We start from the raw sequence: 24,056 nt of genomic DNA, 5'->3' as shown, positions 1-24,056 counted from the left end.
GGTTAAAGTCAAAGTAAAAGCATGCCTAGCTCACTTTAGGCAGCTCTTCAATCTGGTTGGCATCAAGAAAAAGCTCCTGCAGTGTCTTCTCAAAGCTAAAGATCTCCTTGGGCACCGTCTCCAGGCTACAGTGGGAGTAGTCCAGTGACGTCACCGCCTCCTCCTCGCCCCGCAGGCAGCGGCACGGCACCAGGCGAACGAAGAAGCTGCGCTTCGACATCTTCAGGCACTGCGGAAGGGAACAAAACGAGATTAGCAAGAGTTCATAGAGGTAAAAATATTGGTAGTGATACATTTTATGTTCGATTTTTTTTTTTAGTCCAAGAGTTTTGTAATTTATTTATTTGTATGACTTTCGGCTTTTCTATGTCAAAAGTCGCTCGCATTATCATGAGTTCAGATTCCCAAAACAACATCACATCTAGAAAGCCTAGATAATGGCCTTTATTTTGACACATGTCTTGATGTGGCCATTTTGGACCTTCTTACTCATCAGTGACACTTGACTAAATATGTCACCTTAAAGGTATAAAAGCACACTCTTGGCTATAGTACAGGTTTGACAGTGTGGTCAACCCGCAGGTTTTATTCGGAATGCAGTCTAACAGGAGTCGCTTTGTTGGATAAAGCATGTCGAGAATGCTGGCACGCACACAAGCATGGCACCATGCTTTCAATGATAAGAACCCCAACAAAAGGTTATTGTGTCTGTCTAAAATTAAGATATTATTCATTGGTCTTTTAGCAGCAGATGTGTGTGGGGGCGTCGATAGAGCTGGTGAGGTACCTCCTTAAATGGCTGGCATATACTAGTACATATAAAACATGCACACAAGCATGTCATCCAGTCCAAGAACTACAGTAAAAATAATTTTAGTTCAGTTGTGGGTCACCACAAAAAATAGTGTAGTATCTGCTTCTTGTAATGTACACTTGTCAATGTAATTATTACTCACAAAATAATTTATTCCGAGCCGCAAACCACAGATTTTTTTCTTATAATCGTGTTAGCTTGATAACTACTATTAGCAAGCCATGGAAAATCATGTGGAAAGTGTAGCTGTGAACAGTTTGAAATAGATCACAAGACTGCCTGAAAGTATAGTAGTCACATTTAAAAGCATCAACCCAAGAAGCATCCTCCATTATCAAACGTGTGGAAGTCATTTCTCATAGCGATCTATAAAATATTTGGTTGACAAATGCCAGACTTTCCTATGTCTCAAAAGATTATCCTGTAAGATTGGTTATTCTTTGCTCTGAGGTGTGTTAAAAGCGGATTTGTCCCGATAACAGGGATTGAACGTGTTGATTGTTGAATATTTACAAGCAAAAGTCTTCACGTGTCTGGGGTGGAGCAAAATGTAAATGGCTGCCCAAGCCTCAATAAATATTTCTCCAAACAAGTATTCTTTTATACAGCATTGCCAATTTAGCAGTCACAGCACACTCTTCTTTTTCAGAAACACTGTATTGTATACAGTCATGTGAAAAACATTTGGACACAATATGGAAGCCTGTGTGTTTTTTAACATATTTGGTCATATGGATATTTAATAGCAATTTTAACAATCTTGAGAGATTCAACCAATAGAACTAAACAATTCGAAATGAAAAAATGATTTTAAAAAAAATACATTTCTGTAAAATGTAATTTTAAATAAATGCAATTTTCTGTTGAGGAATAAATTAAGACACCCCCACATTCAATCCCACTTAAAATGGCTAAATTCACACACCAGTGTATCACATCAGGTGCATATTATTAGAACATAATTACCCGGTGTTTTGAAGAAGGCTTGCTTTATTTAAACCTCACTTTTAGTTTGGTGTGCCCCTGACTGTTGAAGTGAGAGAAAACACCATGGTGAGATCAAAGGAGCGGTCTGAGGCCTTCAGAAAGAAGATCGTAGACACTTATGAGTCTGGCAAAGGGATTTCAAAACAACTCAAAAGAATATAAAATCAGCCATTCCACTGTCCAGAAAATAGCCTACAATAGTTTGGCCGTCCAAGCAAGTTCACCCTGAGAGCAGACCGCAAGATGCTATAAGAAGTCTCCAACAACCCTAAAATGTTGTCATGGGACCTACAGCAGGCTCTTGCTACTTATGATGTGAAAGTGCATGCATCTACAATCAGAGAGAGACTTCACGAGTTTAACTTTCATGGGAAGAGTACAAGGAGGAAATGCTTGCTCTCCAATAAGAACATGAAGGCCAGACTGAAGTTTGCCAGAGTGAATGTAGACAAAGACCAGGACTTCTGGAATAATGTTCTTTGAACAGATGAATCTAAAATTTAATTATTTGGACAGCAGAACAGAGGATATGTTTGGCGTAAACCCAATACAGCATTCCATGAAAAGAACCTCATACCAACTATGAAGCATGGAGGTGGAAGTGTAGTGGTTTGGGGATGCTTTGTTACAGCAGGACCTGGCCAGCTCACCATCATAGAACCCACCAAGAATTATATAGTGTATCGGAGGGTGCTTGAGGAACATGTGAGATCATCAGTGAAAAAAATTAATGCTGACGTGAAACTGGACCCTGCAACATGACAATGACCCATAACATACCAGTAAATCCACCAAGGACTGGCTGAAAAGGAAGAAATGGAGAGTCCTGGAATGGCCGAGTCAAAGTCCAGATCTTAATCCCATTGAGATGGTGTGGGGTGATTTGAAACGAGCTGTACAGGCAAGAAAACCCTTAAATATCTAACAGCTGAAAGTATTATGCGTTGAAGAGTGGGGCAAACTTTCTTCAGACTGATGTCATAGACTGGTAGATGGCTACAAAAAGCGTCTTACTGAAGTTATTTCAGCCAAAGTGGGTAACACTAGCGATTAGGTGGTAGGGTGTCCTAACTTTTTCCTCAGTTAGAATATGCATTTTTGTTGATATATTTGGTTTATGAGTAAAACAATGTTAATTTTTGTTGTTTACCTGCAATTAAATCCCTTTCTTTTCCAGAGAGACAGAAAAACAAGATCAGATCGATATGTGAACATTTCTTAATAAAGAACTGAATATTTAATGAGGTGTCCTAATTTTTTCACATGACTGTAAGTGTCCGTTTTCGAGAGATCACGAGTAATAATGCAAAATTTCTGCCTCACATGACTTGTTTCGAGATTGTAGGGGTAACAATCTGTTCTGAGCAATACAGCAAAAGTGTTATGTTTTAGGTCTGTAACAGATCTTCATGCGTACCTGGCCTTAGTGCCAATGACAGCGTGAGCTACATGTAGGCTGTCTGAACTCGCACATCCTCGGTCTGTCAGAAGTGCATCGTAATAGCCTTTTTTTTCTTTAAAGGCGGCACAATCAATAAGTTTCAGACATGAGATTTCCTCCCCCGGCCTACTTATTACACGCACGTGTCAAGATTGTGAATGGCGGCCATGTGAGCGCTGCGGTCCTGGCAGCTAGCCCCGAGGTCTGGCAGTGAGCCCCGTGGCTTCCTCTCAGTGGCAGTGAATGAAAACGACATTCCCGCTTTATTTTTCTGGTCAGCGCCTCCCGGGTCAAGGCTATTGCCATGGAAACCATTGCCGCATCCCAGAAAAAAAGTCAGAAATGTCAGATGTCAGACCTTGGAAAAGTCAAATGGAATGTCTCTTGGTTGTTGGAGTTTGAATTAGGAGCACCACATTTTGCTCAAAGTAATGTCTCATTATCTTACCATTCTACAAATTCTTAGAACTAGTACTTCACTTGAGTGCAAGATATTAAATCCGGATGCAGATCGATGCTCAAACTTGATCTACTATGTTATATTGCTATTTGTTGTAATGCCAACACTTGAAATGTTTGCATTTTATCAATTCAAAATGATTACGTGCCAGACTCTGATTTAAACTTGTATTCGACTCCTAGACCTGACAAAATAGTACCCGACTACAAGGCATGCTGTATCCTTGTTAACCAACCAAAGACCTTTTTTTATTAATTTAGGTGAAAAGGTTAGCATTTTATCAATTGACATGTTTTTATTTAAGCATTATTGTACTTTTTTTTACCTGGTGCACGTTAATTTTAAATATCGTTGTACAATGTTGAAGGGGAATATTGGAATGTGTTGCTTTCAACCTATCAAGCTGACTCCGCAAAATAGTGAACATAACATGTTTTCTCGTCAAACCGTGTGAAGGGAATGTGTTATTCAACCTATCAAGCTGACTCAGCAAAATAGTGAACATAACATGTTTTCTCGTCAAACCGTGTGAAGGGAATGTGTTATTCAACCTTATCAAGCTGCAAGGTACAGCCTGAAAGGGAGTAAGGATTCTCGAAGGCCGTAGGCCGTGCGAAACGTCTAAGGGAGATCCAAACATTCTCAGAAGCCGTGTGAAACTCGAACGGGAGGGGAAGTTACGAGGCGCGGTACTTGCTATAAAGAAGCGATGGCGACAAGTACAATTAGAGTCCGCTGTGGGATTACGCGCGGTCGCCCAGCCTTGGTATTTCTTCGCTCACTATTACTGAGGACGCCCGGCTCTCCGTCCTTCCAGCACACGGTAATGAGATTTATGTTATTGCATGTAATCTATGAGCTGAAATACATTTGTTGCTTGCTTGCTTGTACACTTTATACTGTGGGTTAAATAAAATGTGCCGCTTGTTTAACGCAGTGAAGTGTTATTGTTTGTTGTCCATGTAAGTTGCCGATTCTCCACGATCCTATATAGGCCATATTATTACAGTAATTGATTATTAACTGTGATAGGCTTAACAATTGTGATACTGTAATTGATTATAAGCAGTGTCTACTCAAAGAATACTTGTCTGAGTGGATATAACAGACCAGTTAACCCATTGTAGCCTGGTGATTGAGTATAAACCTCGCTACTATTCATTTGCATTGATACTGTGATTGATCATAAGCAGTATCAGAATTGTTTCAAAACAATTTTGGCGTCACGGTGGACAGGATTTACGGAGAACTGCGACTTGGACATGGCTTGTTGTTTGAGTAAAAGTAAAACTTTGGATGAACCCGAAGGGGGTTTTGCTGACTGCGTCTCGGGGATGCCGGGGTGGGACAGTCATGAGTATAGAGAAATTGGGAATTCTGCTGACTGCGTCTCGGGAGTGCCGGGGTGGGACAGTCATGAGTATAGAGAAATTGGGAAATTGTTAACGCGGAATGGGGGACGCCCTGGTCCGTGGGTTAACATGACAACAGGGGCCAGCCCGACGTCAGTCAAAGATTTACTGACTCAGGTTGTGGTCCGAAAAAGAGCGCCTTTAGGGGGTGTACGAAAAATGATGTGGATTTGTGCAGAAGCATGGAAAGATCGTAACTCCTCGTTGGGAAAAAGAACTGTGGAATGGAATTGCGTCGTGTTTGCGCGGATGCGATGATCGTCCCGATACGTGGATTCGTTAGGGGATTGTACTACACATGACGTCAGATAAATAGGAATTTCTGTGGATCTGTGTTGACAGTTAGTTCGTCATTGACCTCAAATTGTATGTTTTTTATGTTTGGTCTGGTGTGAGCCACTGGTAGAATGTACGGTAATTCTGATTTGTATTTGAAATTGTGCTGTCCTGTATGATAAGCCATTGGGGATGGTTGTTATTGTGTGACTGAACGTGAGGCTGCGTCGCGTCATGATTCTTTTTTTGCGAGGCTCATGTGTGATAGTTGAACGTTTATTGTGTGTGTATAATTGTAGTTATTGTCGCGTGACTGATTATGATTTTTTGCGTGGGATCGTGTGTGAATAGCTGACCGTTTACTGCGCAAAATGGGAAGAAGGGAACGTTTTTCAACATGAGGAGTGCGGCCCTTCGGTGGCCCCTATTTGCAACATGGGGTCCTCGACGGCATTCGCTGGGTTTTTGCCCAAATTGATTATAAGGGGAGGTTGTAATTGCAGCTGGGAATATTCCAGCCTTTTCCTTATATTATTTAGGATAAAATTGAGAAACAAATTGGGAAAACAGGTAAAACAAAAATGATTTTGAAATGGAATTTCATTAGAGATGAGAATAGATTGTTGAGCTCCATTGAAACTTATAGAATGTTAAGGGTAATTAATTTAATTATCAACAAGCTCATGGATTAAACTGTGTTTAGACATTTGATTAACTGATTAATCGAATATGACTGAGGGTGGGGACAGCTGCATGCCAGCATCTGCCTGATCAACAGATGACGGTATTCCAGTTCCCGCCCAGAAGTTCAAAACAACAAGGATTATTGATAGTGTTGACAAATTATGTTAATGGGAACAGTGATAAAGTGATTATTCACCTTGATGCGGCTGTAACAGTTGAGGTGTGGTATTGGCAACTTAAGGGTTAATAATGTACACTTACTGTCATGAGTTGCTTTATTGGTAACTTGAACACTGTCATGAGTTGCTTTATTGACAACTTGAATTTGACTGTCATGAGTTGCTTTATTGATAATTTGAATTTGAAATTTTTTCTTAAGGAATTTTGAAGATACGAAATATTGTCTAGGCTTACGGCTTTTGGATCGCATGCTGATGGAATTTGGCTGTCTTTGTTCGGCTGTGATGTCAGTGGCTAATAGACAATTCTAGATTTTGTCGTCACGTGGAATAGTGGCCAATTTTGTAATGAGTGACCATGGCAAAATTTATAATGTATGTAATTACAGGAAATTACAAAAGACGGAATTGAACAATCTGAAGAGAGAAGTGAATATTGGCGCTTCGCCAAGTGGAAATAATTATAACGATTTTGACTTTGCGATGTTAGAAAGAAGGTGCTTTTTGTGCCATCAAAGGGTACATTTAGCCAGGGAATGTGAGTGGAAGACATACAGGACAACTTATAAGATTGCAGAAACCGCCGAGTTACCTGTTCGAGCTACTCCGGGTTTACCTAGATCTGGATTGTCACTTAAAGGGGTAACTATACTTGCTGGGGGTTATTGATGCTGATTATCAAGGCGAATTGGGGGTTGTAATATACAATTTGACTTCAGAACCGTTTATTGTGAAATCTGACGGGAAAAATTGATACAAAAATGTGTCTGGTCCGAAGCGTTTGAAATCTCTTCTGCTTCTTCCAGCCTGACAATTGATAATGTGATGTGGAGGCGGTTTATTGGGACATCTACTGGGAGATCGCTACGGCTCTGCATGGTGGAGGACGCTCGGGGAGTCCGGTGTCCAAGGAAGGTCGTCCCTGCTCCTCTGGACCCCCCCCCCTGCACCCCAGGAGTCAACAATACAGGAAGGGTTCGCAGGGCTCCCATGGTGGCTGCAGGATGCCTCATCACGGTCACGTCTGAAACACCTGTCGGTCGGTCTGTGGCATCTCGACAACAAAACGTGTCACTCACGCAATGGCACTGAGTGGATGACCGAGGTCACGTCTGACCTATGGATCTCGAACAGCACGGAAGTTCGAGGGATCGGATGAATTGCTCCTGTTCCTTTGGATCCCCCTTCTGGTCCCTTTGCCCCCTTGTTTGCCCCCTTTGTCCCCAGATTGAAGAAAACGCACACGGAGATTCACTGGATCGTCTTGTTTCCCCCTTTCCCCACATGTGCCGCACGGAAACAGCGTGCAGGGTACGACACCCTTCTGGGTGGAACCGGAACAGTGTTAAGCATCTCTAACACGATTGATGGAGAAGTCACCAGAACTATGTTGTCTAACACCGGAAGTGACATTGCGCACAAGACCGTAGGGCTTTGGATGCCCACATCTATCGCGCCTCATGAAGCGGCGTGTTTATTCTTAGCACAATTGTCATGGGATAAAGGGATGTGGGATGCAACACAAGAAGTATTAACACCTATAATTGATACATGTCTACGAAAATGCACTGGAAAGTTGTATTCCCTGTTTTTCCATCGTGTGCTCGGAGGAAGAGAGAATGGTATGACACATTGTTAGGGGGAACGGGAACGTTATTGGGGATATCTAATACCGTGGATAATGAAGTAACACGATATAAATTAGCTGGGACCAGACAGGGAACTCATGATGCCTTACTAAAAGTAGGAATGTGGCTTCCTTATTCAATCGTGGGACAAAAAGAAATGTATTTAAAAGGGAATTAAACATGTGGAACGCCACTAGTGAAGTGTTAACCAACGTAACTAAACAGCTAAACTGGATCATATGTAGTATACAACACTTACATGCACAGGCGCAAAAAGAGCGTTTTGTACGAATGATGACTACAGGGAATTACCGGGAGTGGCGAAGTGTTTGGAATATATCCTCTGAGTTATGGTTACAGTTACATTCGGAATATACGATTTGTAATACGACCGAATGTAGGGGATTTTGGACACAATACACAGTAACCTCAAACGTTACCGTATGTAAATTCCAGGTATTACCCGTAATAACTGAACTAGGCTATTGGTTTTTGCATATAGAAGGTGAATGGTTTAATTCGGGAACGAACCAAACCTTTAATACCGATCTTTGCGAGAACACAGATAAAGGACTAGCTTGTAAATTGCATCACGAATTTGTTAATCCTTGCTTAACAAAAGTAGACTTCGCCTTATGCGATTGGTCAAGGGAACCGAGTAGGGACATTTTGTGGCAGGTGGGACCACATACCCTTTGTGTGGCCACTGCCCAAAATCACTCCATGTTGCCAACGGTTCCATTTGTAGGATGCCTATGTAATGTTCGTTTCTTTCAGTGGGGAAACGGGACGTATTGGTTGACAAATTACACAGTTGCTAGCCGGTTTACGGCTGTGTAATGGGAAGTGTTACATACACCATGGCAAATCTCTTTGGAGCGTTTCAAATGCGCATTGGAACAATCCACTGAGATAAAGAAATTGATTAACACATGCGTCCAATGTTTCCCAGCTGATGGTATCAACATTAATGGCTAAAGGAGAAATTTTGCATGCTGCTAAAATTATTCAGCAACAATCTGCTCATCATTGGTGGGACATATTTACAGGATTATCACAAACTGCTAGAGTAACGCTGCTTCCACCAATGATTTTAGTCTTAATCGCTATTGCTTTAACTACGCTATGTAATATTGGAATTTGTTGCTATGTCAAACGTCTAGAGGACCAGGTTGCCCGGAAAATATTTCATCAGTTAGAATTATGAGGGTACTGGTAGAAACAATAGACTTAGACGGGGTAGATGCATGCGTAGTAACTATAACTACTGAAGAAGGAGGGCATATCCTGGACTACCAAGATATGAGGGGTGGATTCTTTTATCGCCGTATAGAGCGACACCCTGACCGTGTAAATATGCTTATAGCCGCGGTGTAACCGACCATCATTCATTTGTTTATGCTAATTTATTAATAAATTAGAGTTGATTTGGTTTAAAATACCAGGAGTGGAATGTAATGTTGTTTTTAACCTCATCAACTAACATCAAGCTGCAAGGTAACATAAATCGGAATGTGTTAAGTTTGCACAAGGCCTAATTAATTAATCAGGACTCGGCTTGATGTGGTTGAAAGCACCAGGAGTGGAATGAAGGGGAATATTGGAATGTGTTGCTTTCAACCTATCAAGCTGACTCCGCAAAATAGTGAACGTAACATGTTTTCTCGTCAAACCGTGTGAAGGGAATGTGTTATTCAACCTATCAAGCTGACTCCGCAAAATAGTGAACATAACATGTTTTCTCGTCAAACCGTGTGAAGGGAATGTGTTATTCAACCTTATCAAGCTGCAAGGTACAGCCTGAAAGGGAGTAAGGATTCTCGAAGGCCGTAGGCCGTGCGAAACGTCTAAGGGAGATCCAAACATTCTCAGAAGCCGTGTGAAACTCGAACGGGAGGGGAAGTTACGAGGCGCGGTACTTGCTATAAAGAAGCGATGGCGACAAGTACAATTAGAGTCCGCTGTGGGATTACGCGCGGTCGCCCAGCCTTGGTATTTCTTCGCTCACTATTACTGAGGACGCCCGGCTCTCCGTCCTTCCAGCACACGGTAATGAGATTTATGTTATTGCATGTAATCTATGAGCTGAAATACATTTGTTGCTTGCTTGCTTGTACACTTTATACTGTGGGTTAAATAAAATGTGCCGCTTGTTTAACGCAGTGAAGTGTTATTGTTTGTTGTCCATGTAAGTTGCCGATTCTCCACGATCCTATATAGGCCATATTATTACAGTAATTGATTATTAACTGTGATAGGCTTAACAATTGTGATACTGTAATTGATTATAAGCAGTGTCTACTACCCATTGTGATACTGTATTTGATTATAAGCAGTGTCTACTCAAAGAATACTTGTCTGAGTGGATATAACAGACCAGTTAACCCATTGTAGCCTGGTGATTGAGTATAAACCTCGCTACTATTCATTTGCATTGATACTGTGATTGATCATAAGCAGTATCAGAATTGTTTCAAAACAAATGTATAATGACAATGAAGAAAGGCTTTCTATTTTATTCTATTCTATTTAAAAGCGCTTTAGCGTTGATGTTGAAAATGTCAGCTGGGCTGCCCAAATGGTCGTTCTTCTTGCATCATGGGATGCCAGGCAGAGCCGTCTGGCAGCGTTTATTTCCCGTCTGGTACTGTCTGTAATCTCCGCCAAAATATGTTTCAGATGTAGCAGGCAATCCTGGGAACGCCATAACAATCTGGATGAAAAGCTGCTTTGAGGAAGCAAGGGCCACCCCTCGCTAATCACATTGTCACATCCAGAGCTGCTCGCTATTAATAACGCAAGCTGCTTGCTGCCGATGACATGTACTCAACTCAGTGCGAAATGCCAACAAACACCGCAGAAGCTTCTGTCTGATGTCTGCTGTCAATCATGTCATGCAGGAGGAGTGATTATACCGCCATATGTGGAGCCAGCTCACCCGGGCCCTGCAGCTATTCTTTCAAGTTGAATGATTGTTTCATTCCTATTGACGACAATAGACCTCAAATCCATTTGGACTATGGACATGTATCCATCAAGATGGAGATGCAAATTACTGCACATTATTTCCTATGAGGGATAAAAGCTTTGTCAGACCAGCCCTGTTATACAGGTAACAGATGAAGTTACTCAATTTCTTATTTTTAACTCTACATGAAAACATAACAGAGACTGCACGCTTGAGTTGAACCGGAACTGAAAAGCTGGTATCTGGGAAGGTGGGGCGGTGGTAGGGGCTTTAGAAGACTAGAACCTGAAGTTCCAGTTTCACGCTGTGTTCCAGTGAGCCTCTCACCAGTCTCACGTGACGCTGCAAAACAAAAAGCCTGATTGTTTTCTCAACGTTTGGCCACAAATGAAGGTGAGTAATCTGATCTGTGGACAAGACAAAGTGGCATCTTAACACACGAGTACATGTGTAGCCTACACACACAAATATGGGTTTATTTGAGAGGACGTGCATCTTAAGGCCCATTTCCCATTTTTGTCTACATTTTTATTCACTTAGAATTGGAGACCAAAATTTCACTAATGAATAATATCTCTAGGTGCATTTAGGCCCAAGGTGGGAGGACAGTCTTTTCTTCCAATATAATCCAAATTTATTTCATTTAAAATTTAAAACCGATTCAAAAGATGCCTGGCAAACTAACCTGATTTTTTAAAAATGAATCAGAATGCATTGTAAATTTAAAAAGATGGGATGAAAAACAAAGTGCTAAGTGAGAGTAACCAAACTAGCTCATTTCGCGCCAGTCGTAACCACAAATTGTCATATGTCAAGACCATAGATAACCAAGAATCTACTGTACTTGATTGTAACCCTAAGTAGGCTCTCTGCAGACCCAACAATTTGTCCATGAGCATTTAAAAAAAGTCACAAATGCATGATATGCCATATTTAAAACGGGGGGGGGGGGGGGGGGGGGGGCAAGTGACGCACGTAAGCATACTAAAAAGATTGTGAAAAGCCACTTCCTGCCCACATGATGGCTGACATCGACTGCAACAGCAGCAACAGTATGTAGCTATTATTTGGTTTCTTTCAACACAGATTATTCTAACAAGAGGCAAAGATGAAAGACTATTCAGTGACACTGCTCATCTTTGCGCTTGCGTTGAGCAAACAGTGGCAGCGGCAGGTTGAGCAGGTCCGCGTGTTTACAGACCATTGCGTAATGTCCACGCACCTCAGTTCCTGTCTACTGCCCTGGTGGTACAGAGGAACAGTAGAACAACACCCGAAAACAATCTTTTTTTCAAGAATATCCCCCGACAAAATTTACATCCTAACCTTAAGACTATTTTATTCATTTTCAAAAACTGTTCTGGACGAATTGTGGCATTTTATAAACTTATAAACTTAAGGACAGCACCATTTTTTGTGTCACCTTCAAAACAAAACATTGTGTCGTGCATTATTTAAAAAACACCAACTTTCGCTCAAAATTTAAGTTTGAGACATTTTTTAGGCTTCAAAACCAACAAGCAATATACACAAGGAAGGCAGGATAATTAGTTGTGATGCAAAAAAGTACCCACCTGGATTCATGAGAAAAGATTCAAGCGGGCAAGGCAGACCTGATGGTTATATATAGAAAAGCCTCTGCACCGTCTGTAAGTTGTTAATTAAATATGAGCTCACATTAAGTATGAGCCTCTGGGATTCATTTGTACAGGGAAGCTAGCATTAGCGCTGCAAAGAGGCCAGTTGTCACGGACAATTAAAATAACAGAAAAAAGAAAGGGAGGGGGAGTAAAATTGTGGAAGCCAAGTCCACAACATTGGTAAAAGAGGCCCTAAAGTGAACCAGAATATATTGTGACATCTCTACCCCCCGATGTTCATGCATGGCTAAAGTAACAGTAAATATACTGAATGTGGACTGATTCGTGACAAATAAGTTTGATGCTACGGAAATGTATTTTTAGCTCGAGAATTACGAAATACAATGAAAACATAGCCTGTGTTTAGGCCGCAGTCTCATCCTCCATTCTGTCGCCAGTCCTTTTTTTTTTTTACCTAGTTCTTGCCATGTCAAGATCCCCTCCTCCCCCAGCAGCGTCGCCGCCATGCTGCAGTTCCTGACGGCGTCAAGTCCCACTTCCTTGTTCTCACGCTGCTGCTGCTTCCCCCTGGCAAGGACTCCCCTTACGAGTCCCGAGCCGTTTTTTTTTTTTTTTTTAGTTCGGACAGCGGGCTCGCGTTAACAAAGTGGAAGCTGGCGACTTGAGTGGCCATTCCCCCTCTTTCACCAATCTACTCTTTCCACAGCACCCTTTTCTCTCAGCAAGTTGACTCACTCACCAGTAAAGCCCCAAGATTTGTTTTTTTAAAGGCTGAATAATCATTGAATAAAACGGCATTTAACACAACGTACCTCACAGTATCTTGTTTTTTTACTTTATCTTATTAATATGAAATATAATACATGTTATTGGACAGTTATTTTGAGACTCAGGGGGTATCTTGGGGTACTTAAAGGGTTAATTCCGACTTACGTGGAAATTCGGGTTACATCGCTAGCCTAGGAACAGAACTCATTCATAACCTGGGGACTGCGGACCTGTAATTATTTTCATGATACTAACCATTTGGCTTGGGAACTGATTCAATCTATTACCATATTTCCTAATTGAAGGGATTCTAAATTGGAGGAGAAAAAAAATCAGAAGGTGGCCGAATTTCAGACAGCTTTGATTGACTGTATGAGCCACCACCCAGTCAGGATGGGCAAATGTAATAATAAACTTTGATTCAATCTACTAAACTTTACCCAAGACTATGACATTGACATATGAGGCAATTATTTTAAGGCGATAGCTATTTTTGACCCCCGTAAGCCGAAAATAGGTGCCAGGTGATGTGAAAGCTCGTTTGGCAGGTGACTCATATCTGGTGGCCTCAGGCGCAACAAGGTGAGGCCCTTCCTGTCACCTTGGACACCGTCACTTACTTCCGTGAGAACTGAAGTGTAACTGCATCATGAGACTGAATGCTCAATATTTACCTTTAGCAAGGTTTTAGCATTGGCTTATCAAGGCAAATTGACAGCATTTCAGTGGTTGGTAACGCAAATATTAGGTGTCACGGAAAACAACAGAAGGGTAATGTTACAGTTTATTCGATTTATATTTTAGAGTCTGACTGCAATGGTATCTAGTGGGACCGTAACGAAAATAGAGCAGTCTCCGAATAGCTTACTGTGTGATTTTATAATTACTGCCACCTAGTGGATTGGAGGATTATTAGGCCTTGGTAGAGGTCTGCTCTACACAGATGAAACGTGTACCATACAGAATGTTCCGTACGATACAGCCCTTGTAATTTAGGCGACAAATGAAAAACTGAATATACAAATTGAAGTACTTTGTCATTTAGGACTCAAGCGCGTGGGCAGTTGGTGGACGGCAGGTAACAGAACAAGCAGCAACAACACTGCATATGAGAACAAAAAAAATACATATTAAATGTTTAACAGAACATGTACCAAGATTACGCCATAATATTTAGGGCAAAGTTCTTATATGGTAGTAAAACTAACCCATATCCTAGAAAAATGTGTGCTTCACAAATAAATACATTGTGGTTCAGCCTTTGACCATTGGACTTTCAACTGGAGACATGCTTAAGGCAGTAGGTCAATGTGAATCCTGTCTCATTTGGGTCATTGGTGAGCTAGAGTGTATGCCATCTGATTATTGCCAAGAGCTGGGCTACATCCTGGCCGCCAGTCAATCACACATAATAGATAATCAAGATGGTCACAATTAGTGAACATTTTGAGACTGAGAAAGCTAACAAGTCTGCTCTTTGAATGTGGAAAGACCATGAAAGATTTTAAGGTTGGACTTCAGTCTCAAAAGTATGAGGCTAATGTGCTAACTAGGCCTGTTGCGAAAACAAATTTTAGTAGGTGATATATTGTCTAATAAATTATTGACGATATGCGATATTAATGTCTTTTTTTTTTTTACCAATTCAACCACTAATGTAGTGACAATACATCGATACAAATCACCAATTCAAATGCAATAAATCGTTATTCTTAAATGAAACACAAACTACAATAACATTAATATTTAAAAAATTAAATTAAAAAAATAAATAAAAAATGCATAACGAGTCATTTGAAGCTAGCTAAGTGCAGAATGCGAAATAGGTGTTGAACCCAACCCCGTTTTTGTTCTCTACCAATTAGAGCCCATCAAAAGTGTTTATTTGATCCAAAAGGAATGTCATCATGTCCTGCAAAGTGCGCATGCTCGCAAATTTGAAGCCATATTATTCATTGCCAATCAGATTTGTCATAATGGGTGTCATTTTAAAGCTATTCTTAGTGTAGACTCTGAAGTATGTGAGATAAAGTCCAGAAATCTTTGTTTACATGTTGAACATGAGATGCTTTTATTTTTAAATATTAACCGGAAGTATGTTCGCTAAGCCGCTAACCATAAGCTTTATACTCTGTATTAAAAAAAAGTGCACTTCTCTTTCCGTCATGCATGTAGTGTCAGTAATAGATTTTTTTTTTTTTCACATCATTTGCGAATGCTGTAAACCAGCGATTTTTCATGTTTGAAGTTTCAACTTTTAACTGCAATTTTGCGTATTGGAGAAGACTGCCAATGTTTTATAGCAGGCTAAAGTGGTTAGTACATTGTCATTTTCCAATAGCCTCAATGTAGCAATACTAGTGTTTTACTATGTTTGATATGGATGCGTTTCCTTATTTTATATGTCTGAACTTTAATTCTATGGCGCGTTGATGACCAGTAACCATCTGTGAAAGGAACTGGAGTCTCATAGGCAATCAACACGCATGTGTGCCGAGTGCACGCAGCACAGGCATGCACAAATGTATGCACGCACGCACGTGGCAATAAGGCACAGCCGGGACAATTACCGCCCTCATTTGTATTTACCGTGCGATACAAATTGAGTTATTGCATATCGCGAGTTAGTGCTAACTAATGTATCATGTAACAACATGATCTTAAAAAAGGAATATGGAAAATATTTAGATGTCTCAATTAAATAGAACTTTAATGAATTTTTGCAAACAACAAACATTTATTTGTAAGGTAACATTAAAGTACTGTACAGTGATCCCTCGCTACTTCGTGCTTCAAACTTTGCACCCTCAGTCCATCGGGGATTTTATTTTAAATAAATAAATACATAAAAAATTTTAAAAAAGAAAAATACAGATGAGCTGTCCCGAGCCGATTGCATAGTCTCACTCTCGCTCCTTCCTTCCCTCTCCCTGCTCTTTGTTCGTCAGCCCGTGCACTGCAGTTTATGAAAGTTAAAGGTTTTGAGAGATGTCTGGGTCTGATCTCGCCAGACCCGCAGAGTGCCGCATGCGTCAAACACCATTTAACTTGTTAAACAGATGCTGCGGCAACTAAATGTGTGTAAGTGAGCAGTTTGAGTGGACTTATTGAATAACGCATTTAATAAAAGCAAGCATTTTTATACTACAGTACTTTATTCTGGTTTAAAAATAATTCTGTGGGACAGTAACATGTTTAAAACTTAGAATTACTACATTTGACATGCTTAAAAACCATTTATTAAAATATATATGTACATTTTTTTTTAATCATACTTTGGGGAAAAAAGTGAAAAAGCATGTCTTATATGTATTAGGGCTGCAGCTATCGAATATTTTAGTAATCAAGTAATCGACTGTAAATTCTATCGATTAATCGAGTAATCGGATAAAACATTTTTTTTAGGTAAAGAGCAATTATAAATATACATGAGAAAAAAAGACATTTAATCCAATATTGAACCATTTTTAGTCAATCAATGTCTTTATTTTCGATGTACATTGTTGAAAACAGCCTCTCAGATGTGACTAGAAAAAAAATTCACTGCTTTCACTCAAAAAACTTCTAGATCTTATTTAAAAACAACAACATATTTCTTACCTAAAAATGTAATTACACTTGATAACACACATCACTTGGAAGCTATGCGTTTTCCCCACGTGTTTCAATTGAATTTCCATTCCATTCAATTTCCATGTCAAGCTATTTTTAAGTTCTAGTTAAGTTTTAAGTTAGTCTAAACTGTATGTACTGATAGGATTTTGAGATTTTGCAGTGTTCAAAATAAATGTATGATACCTGTTGTATTGGAGCACATTAGGGACCAGTGCTATTTGGTGTTTTATTCAGCAATGACTACTGAGCTAAAACTGACAGTTAGCTTTATGTTTTAATTTTACACCCTCATCACTCTACAGCGCTGTGTTTTTACACATTAACTAACGCCTGTATGTAATACACGTTAGCCACGCATCGACAGTGGTCATAATCAATAGAAACCTAGCCCTCCGAAGGGCTAACGTTACGTGAGCGAATGACAGTAACGTTATATTTATTAGCGCTGAGAAGTCTACTGCTTAAAGATGGCGGCTGTTTACTAACGCTGCCCAGACACGGCCGAGTCTGTCATTTCGCACCTAGTTCTAAATGCATGTGACATCTATGAGACGTATCGGACACTACCTGCTACCACACTAGCATCATGCGGGTGAGCTTTTAGCATTGTCGGCGTAGTTTGTGGCAGCTGTCGGCTACAATAAGTGTTTTTTTTTTTTTTTTTTAATTGCTTTTTCCTCTACGCAAGTGACGTCAGCACCTTGTCCCGTAGTCCGGGCAAAACGTGATGCTTAGAGCTGGCAAAATTAAACGATTCCTCAAGGTGAAGAAAATTACTTGGATCAGTTTTTAAACTCGAGTAACATTGCTCGAGTATTCGTTTCAGCTCTACTATGCATCTCTTTCTAATGCTAAATCTGAATAACTACAATGAACACATAAAAAATGGGGGGTGGGGGGTGCTACTTCGCGGTTTTTCAACTATTGCGGCGGGTTCTGGTCCCTGTTAACCGCGTAAAACGAAGGATCACTGTGTTTCTCTTAGCATTAAAGACAAATCAATCATTAACAATGGTAACATATTTTTTCAGTTTACATTACATAGAAGTTACTTCTCATATAAATCTTTTGTTGACCTAATCCATTTGTTTTTTCCGAAGCTAATGTATGCATTTATACAAACATGAAAGACCACCTAATGCAGTGTTCACGCCAGAGTTATCATACACAAGTCTGTCAATATCAGATTATTCTTAAACCACTCTCTACCATATTGCAGTTTTTGTATTATTTTGAAACTACTTAATTCTAAAAAGAGAAGTTTGTTGCTTTCTGTTTTGCACTTACTGATTCAAAGTGAAATGAACAGTGACCTTAAATCACGTACACGCCAAACCTTGATTGTTTTTGTCATCATGAGACAGCCGTATATCTTGAACACGTGGTTTTGAAAATACTGCCTCAAATGACATCTCTGTGTTTGTCTAGCGGAAACATGGTGGTGGCGTCTCAGCTATCCAGCAAACAAGAGGCCGCTAGCAGATAGCTGCACAATGGCGCCACAGTGCCAGGCCTCGGACAAGACAAAAGAAGCCGGCGAGCGAGAAACATTCACCCTTATTCATCGCATCGCCCCAGTCAGCCGCAAACACGAGTCAGCTTCTGCTCCACTTCCTTTTTGCCGCCTGACATCGCAAATGCAAAAAATACTTACAAATTCTACAGATTACGTGTATATGGGTTCACTTGTAGGTCATTATGAAGTTGCCGCAAATGTCAGAAAAGCAAAAGTAACACTTTAACCATGCTTGGATGAGATTGTTTTATGGGAGAATCAAGACTGGAGTGGTCTTTTACTCGGTCACAGGATAAGTGAGAGCACAGATGGATAACTTATTCAATGGTGATCATCCGCTGACCATTCTGTTTGTACTGACAGCCGACACGCAGTATGTGAAACAATCACCCATATCCGCATAATTTGCTGAAATCACGTGAGAACAGAACACGTTTTCTTGTCACAACCAAATGAAGCTTATTGCTCACCAGCTACTAAACGGTCACTACTCACTAGAGGTGTGAAAATATATCAATATGGCGATATATCTCGTTACTTTGTAACCAGATAGATTATCAATATGACTCCTCCAAGAATATATTGTTTTAAAAATACTAATACATAAGGGTTTTGCTACCCAGATTTTCCACTAGAATAATGTCTATATTAACTCACCGGCTGCCATAGAGAGCGCTAGACGTACAATTCATTGTGACTGGGAGAGGACGACTGAATAGCGTACCGCACAAATGCTATTTTTAGACCATGACGTCACATCGTAAAGCGGAAGTGGGACATTATAACACGCCCTCGCATACAAACCATTATTTTTCTGCTAGTTTTCTCCGGTAATCTTTCCAAAACAAATATGCCGATCAAACTAGAAACAACTCTAGACATTACGACCATTCAAATATGAAAGATGTTTTCTTCATACGTTTCCCGAAACCAAAGACTCAAAGGAAAATATGTGAACAATGAATCAGCTTGTGCGGCGTCCGAAAGACCAGTTTAACGCCAGCAAGGGGAAGTCATTCACCTACAAATGACAATCCAGACCCATTGCCTGCCACAGCGTCCCCCGAAGAGGTAAGTCATTTTGATATTTTTACTTATTTTTTTAGCGTAGCGTTTTGCCGTGCTGCTTCTGTCTGACATTGAATGACCTGGGAAAAAAAAGTGGTATCTGACTGCCACCGTTGTTACCTTTTCTGTTTTAAAGAGACAACTTTAGTAAGTGGGAAGTAGGGGTGTGACAAAATATCGACATGGTGATATATCATGATACTTTGTATCCCAAAAGGTTATCGATATGCTCCTGTCAAGAATCGAGATATCGTTTTAAAAAGGTGTCAATAATAAAAAAAATAAATAAATAAAAATAAATTTAAAAAAAGGAACTGTCAAGTTGCTACCAAAATCTTCCAACATGTTAGTGTCTCAGTTAACTCTACGGGTGCCATTGACTGTGCTCGACGCCCAATCCATTTAGGCTGGGAAACGTTCGTTCATTCAAAACCAGAGCATTCACAGTCATTCGGTCCCAGGGTCCCCCCAGGATTGATAAATCTAAATTCAAGACTTTTAAGACCTTTTTTACTGCCATTTCAACTGAAAATTAATACTTTTCTCGCACCCATTATTTAGATCATATTGAATCATATTAAATAAATAAAGCACTGAACGTCAAATTTAACCTCAATTACTAAGTGTGTTTGACAAAAGAATACACATATATTGAAGATACAATTAAAACTTATTTAAGGTAACATTACAAAGTGTCCGAATTTTTTTTTAACACACACACGCACACAGAAATTATGGACAAAAAGAGGAGGAGGACAGGACTCAGACCAGCCATCTTCTGAAACAGGCTAGCCACTAGTGCACCTGCCAAGACCCTAGTGAACATGGCTAACTCTTGAGTTTAAACGGCGAAATTCACAGTCATTCGAAAGGCAAACCGAAATGTTTAAGCAGGTCCACTGCCTTCGCATGACCCATAAACTGCAACCTAAAGTATCTGGATGTAACTTGAGCCCTTATCACGTATTCCAAAACAACGGGAATATCGCAGGACTTAACCGTGCAGCAGTTGTGTGTGAAAACAATTTCCCGTGTCGACAGACATGGGAAGCAGCGTGCGTGAAAGCACTCCTTCTTCGCAGTAAGAGGAAAAGCGGTAAACAAACATCGCAATTATAAACATAGCAAGCTGGAAACAGCTATATTAAACTGAAAACATGACCAAAATTAAAATGTCAATTATTACGACGGGCCAAGCCAGGGTTCTTTCTCGCTACTTTTTCAAATAACTATATATTAACGATGTATGAATGATAAACTAAGGAATACTTGTTATAAAATAAATAATTTGGATAAAAAAGAAGGCACTGTATGGTCATTGCAGAGCCAGAGCGTGCCTATACGCCCTTTTTAATCTTGCCCTCTGCGAGTCCGCAAAACCGAATCTGTTTATTTATGTTTAACAAACTTTTCCAGCGTTATTTCGTTGAGTAAATAAATTTATAATGATCATAAAAATATGTAGTCTATTTAAACATTAAGAAAATGTGCGTTTTTTTCTGCCAACTGAGAATTCGTTATAAAAGACAGGCTTTTATGCAGACACAGTCACAAATGTTATCACACAAAACGCGGGTCGGGCTTTAATACCCGCGGACCAGTTTGGGTCGGGCTGGACTTTTTAGGCCCGATTTTACCTCTATCTTAAAGTCTTGATGAGCTTAAATTGGCTGCAGTTACGAAGTCGGGAATGCTCCCTCCGGAAAAAAAAATCGATTTGAGCAACATTATGTTTAACAAACTTTTCCAGCGTTATTTCATTGTGTGAATGCATTTATAATGGTCATAAAAATATGCAGACTATTTAAACATTAAGAAAATGCGCGTTTTTTTCTGCCAACTGAAAATTCGTTACAAAAGACAGTTAAAAGACATTGGGAACGCTCCCTCTGGAACAAAACGTAATATGACCAACATTGTGACAGCCGATGCCGACCAAAAATGACGTAATATCCGAAACAGATCACCAATGGACTCATTTGAAGTATATGAATGGTGGTCTGTTTTGGTGTTCAGAATCCACAATACTTCTGCCTGCAGGGTTTTCGTTCCACCGACAAACCAACGCATTCCCGATGCAGAGGTGGATGGATTCTCCGTTTTGCCGGTTGTGGTGGTTTGGCACGCACGAGTTGCATTTCAATTTGTAGTGCAGTGAATCGTAAAAATTATATGAGTCATCTTCGTTATAGATTTTAAAAAAAAAAAAAAAAAAAAAAAAAAAAACTTCGTCACGGATATAATTTACGTTGCTCTGAGATGTTCTTGAAAATTAAGACCACGGTGAAAAAATTCCAGAATTACTACCGCTAATTTCATACTTTTAATACCTTTAATAATGGAAAACTAAATTCAATGCTTTTTTAATACTTTTAATAACCTGCGGGTACCCTGGGTGCGATTTTCGGGGCATTTACAGCTCACTTGCTATTCATTTTAGCGAATTTACAGGTAATTTCCATTTTCCTGTTGAGTTTGAGTCACTGCCAATTCATGTGGGTGATTCCCAGGTCACTTCCTGTTCTGTAACTCAAAATAAACAGGTCACTTCCTTTTCTGTAACTCGAAATAAACAGGAAGTGACCCATAAAATACACCAAAATCAACAGGAAGTAACTGAAAATCAACAGGTAAATGATCTTAAATGGCCCAAAATTACCTCATTGCCTGACATTGGCTGCCACTGACGGCCATAGACGTTCAATCCGTTTGAAGTGGGAGGGATGGCAGCGAATGAACGAATGTTCATTGGCTGTCTACTCGTCGACGTCTACTAGTGATAAACCCTCGCAGAAGCTTGTTTTTCTGTATAAGTTCTTTGTAGAATATTTTAGAATGATTTCCTGACCAACGTATCGATAATCGTTGTATCGCCAAATCGTCAGATCATCGTTATCGTGAGCTTTGTATCGCAAATCGTATCGTATCGTCAGGGACCAAGAGGTTCCCACTCCTAGTGGGAAGTGTAATTAAATTAACAGAATTAAGATTTACTATTGATGAAAAAATTAAAAGTGTTCGTTGGCTGTCACTGAGTAGAATTTGCGATCGCTACACAAAACTCACAATATAAATTACCCCCAAGAACAGTCAGAGATGCAAGACAATCAGAGGATATAATATACATGAAAGACAGGGCATATGGGGATAAAAGATAGCTTGTTGAAACAGGGGAACGTCATTGTCAGTGGCGTAAGGAAAAAGACGTGGATCAGCTCAGCTCTTTTTCGGCCCTCGACACTCAAGCCATCTCTTTAACTGAGCATTTGTATGTTGTTCCACACTTTTACCTGTTAATTTGGCACCAGGAACATCATTTTCTGACAGAATTGGTAGGTTTAGCTCTGTAAACATCTCCTTCGTACACTATTTCCATTCATTTACTAATGGAAACAAACGGTAGCGTGTGTCCCCCTTAGCAACAGTTGCTAACGTCATGAATATTAATGACGGAAGTGACGTGTAGCGTGCGGTACGCCATTCGACTTCTACCTTTGTCAGTGGCAGGCAATGACTTAAGACAAAAATGTTGCAAAGAGTGTCGCTCTATTTTTTACAGAACTGTTGCACCGAAACTTTTCTCATAATTTTTACGGACAGTGCAAAAATAAAAATGGTTATTTTTCCATTTAGAAATAGCTTGTTTTCCCCTTTGATAGTGGTATTATATAATATAGTAGATTACTGTGGGTGGGTGGATGGATGGATGGACGGACGGACGGAATAGTACGAGAATAAGTGGTATTATTATAAGCAGCTACGTACTTTACGTAGCGGGTTGCTGCCTCCATTTAAATCAACTCTAGTAAAAGCATCTTTTGTTTTAGAATCGGCAATTGTTTTAGAAGTGTGTAGCTGCTACCTTTTTCTTGCTTTCTCATATTTATGCGTTCAATCTTCATCTACACCCAGTGAACGTGTGTTCTCCACTGCAGGAGACACTATCTGTCCAGAACGCTCATGCTTACCGCCTGAGAAGGCAGATATGATCATTTTCCTCAAAAAACTTTCTGATTGTGTACTGTACCCGTTGCTAGTCTGGACTGGGTTTTACAACTTCTTTTTTGTTTGTTTGATATTCTGCACCAGATTAGCCCTTTAGTTGGAGCTCAATAACATGTAAAAATGCCTGCAGCATAAGACACTCAAAAAGATGGCAAAATAATATGTGTAAATGTTTTCTCCATGAACTTTTGAAACATAAACATCTTTGTGAAAGTGCACTTCTGTGGAAAGAAACTTCATTATATTCAGGTTCAAAGACTGATATTTATATACAAGTTAAAAATAGCCCTGTGAGAAATTCATAGTTGATTGAAAGTTCATATAATTCAAAAAACAATCGAGAGGTTCAGAAATGAATATAAACTAGCGATGTCCCGATCGGATCGGACGCCGATATGGGCAAAAAAATGCACATCGGTATCGGATCGGAACACGGGAAAAATTCCGATCCAGACTTCCGATCCAGTTTTTTTTTTAAAAGTCCGGTCTGGGTTTTCCAGCGCACCGATTTACATAATCCATTCCAGTTTTTGCTTCGGTTTCCCTAAAATCCGGTCCGCATTTTACGGGACACCTTCAACACACTACATTTACATTACCGTCTCCCAATTTACCAAGAGACTTTATCGTTAAA

General features: G+C 40.0%; 1 protein-coding gene and 2 long non-coding RNA genes across 5 annotated transcripts in view; 2 read left to right on the top strand and 1 right to left on the bottom strand.

Annotated features, from left to right (window-relative positions):
• erbin (erbb2 interacting protein) overlaps nt 1-24,056 on the bottom strand; it is a 56,463-nt gene that overhangs the window by 25,837 nt on the left and 6,570 nt on the right. For all 3 annotated transcript variants that reach the window (XM_057818229.1, XM_057818231.1, XM_057818230.1), the window contains one exon: nt 35-229. In XM_057818229.1, the coding sequence (XP_057674212.1) occupies nt 35-220 (186 nt within the window). In that variant the 5' untranslated portion in view covers nt 221-229. The remainder of the gene's footprint in view (nt 1-34; nt 230-24,056) is intronic.
• On the top strand, nt 147-23,833 carry LOC130905145 (uncharacterized). Its single transcript, XR_009061051.1, has 3 exons — nt 147-271; nt 10,561-11,242; nt 18,262-23,833. It is a non-coding gene; the product is annotated as an uncharacterized LOC130905145 (long non-coding RNA).
• On the top strand, nt 4,072-10,039 carry LOC130905146 (uncharacterized). Its single transcript, XR_009061052.1, has 2 exons — nt 4,072-4,525; nt 7,060-10,039. It is a non-coding gene; the product is annotated as an uncharacterized LOC130905146 (long non-coding RNA).

Source organism: Corythoichthys intestinalis, chromosome 17, assembly GCF_030265065.1.
Source record: "Corythoichthys intestinalis isolate RoL2023-P3 chromosome 17, ASM3026506v1, whole genome shotgun sequence".
Taxonomy (NCBI): domain Eukaryota; kingdom Metazoa; phylum Chordata; class Actinopteri; order Syngnathiformes; family Syngnathidae; genus Corythoichthys; species Corythoichthys intestinalis.
The sequence above is the reverse complement of the archived record's forward strand: the minus strand, read 5'-3'. Positions and strand labels throughout refer to the sequence as shown.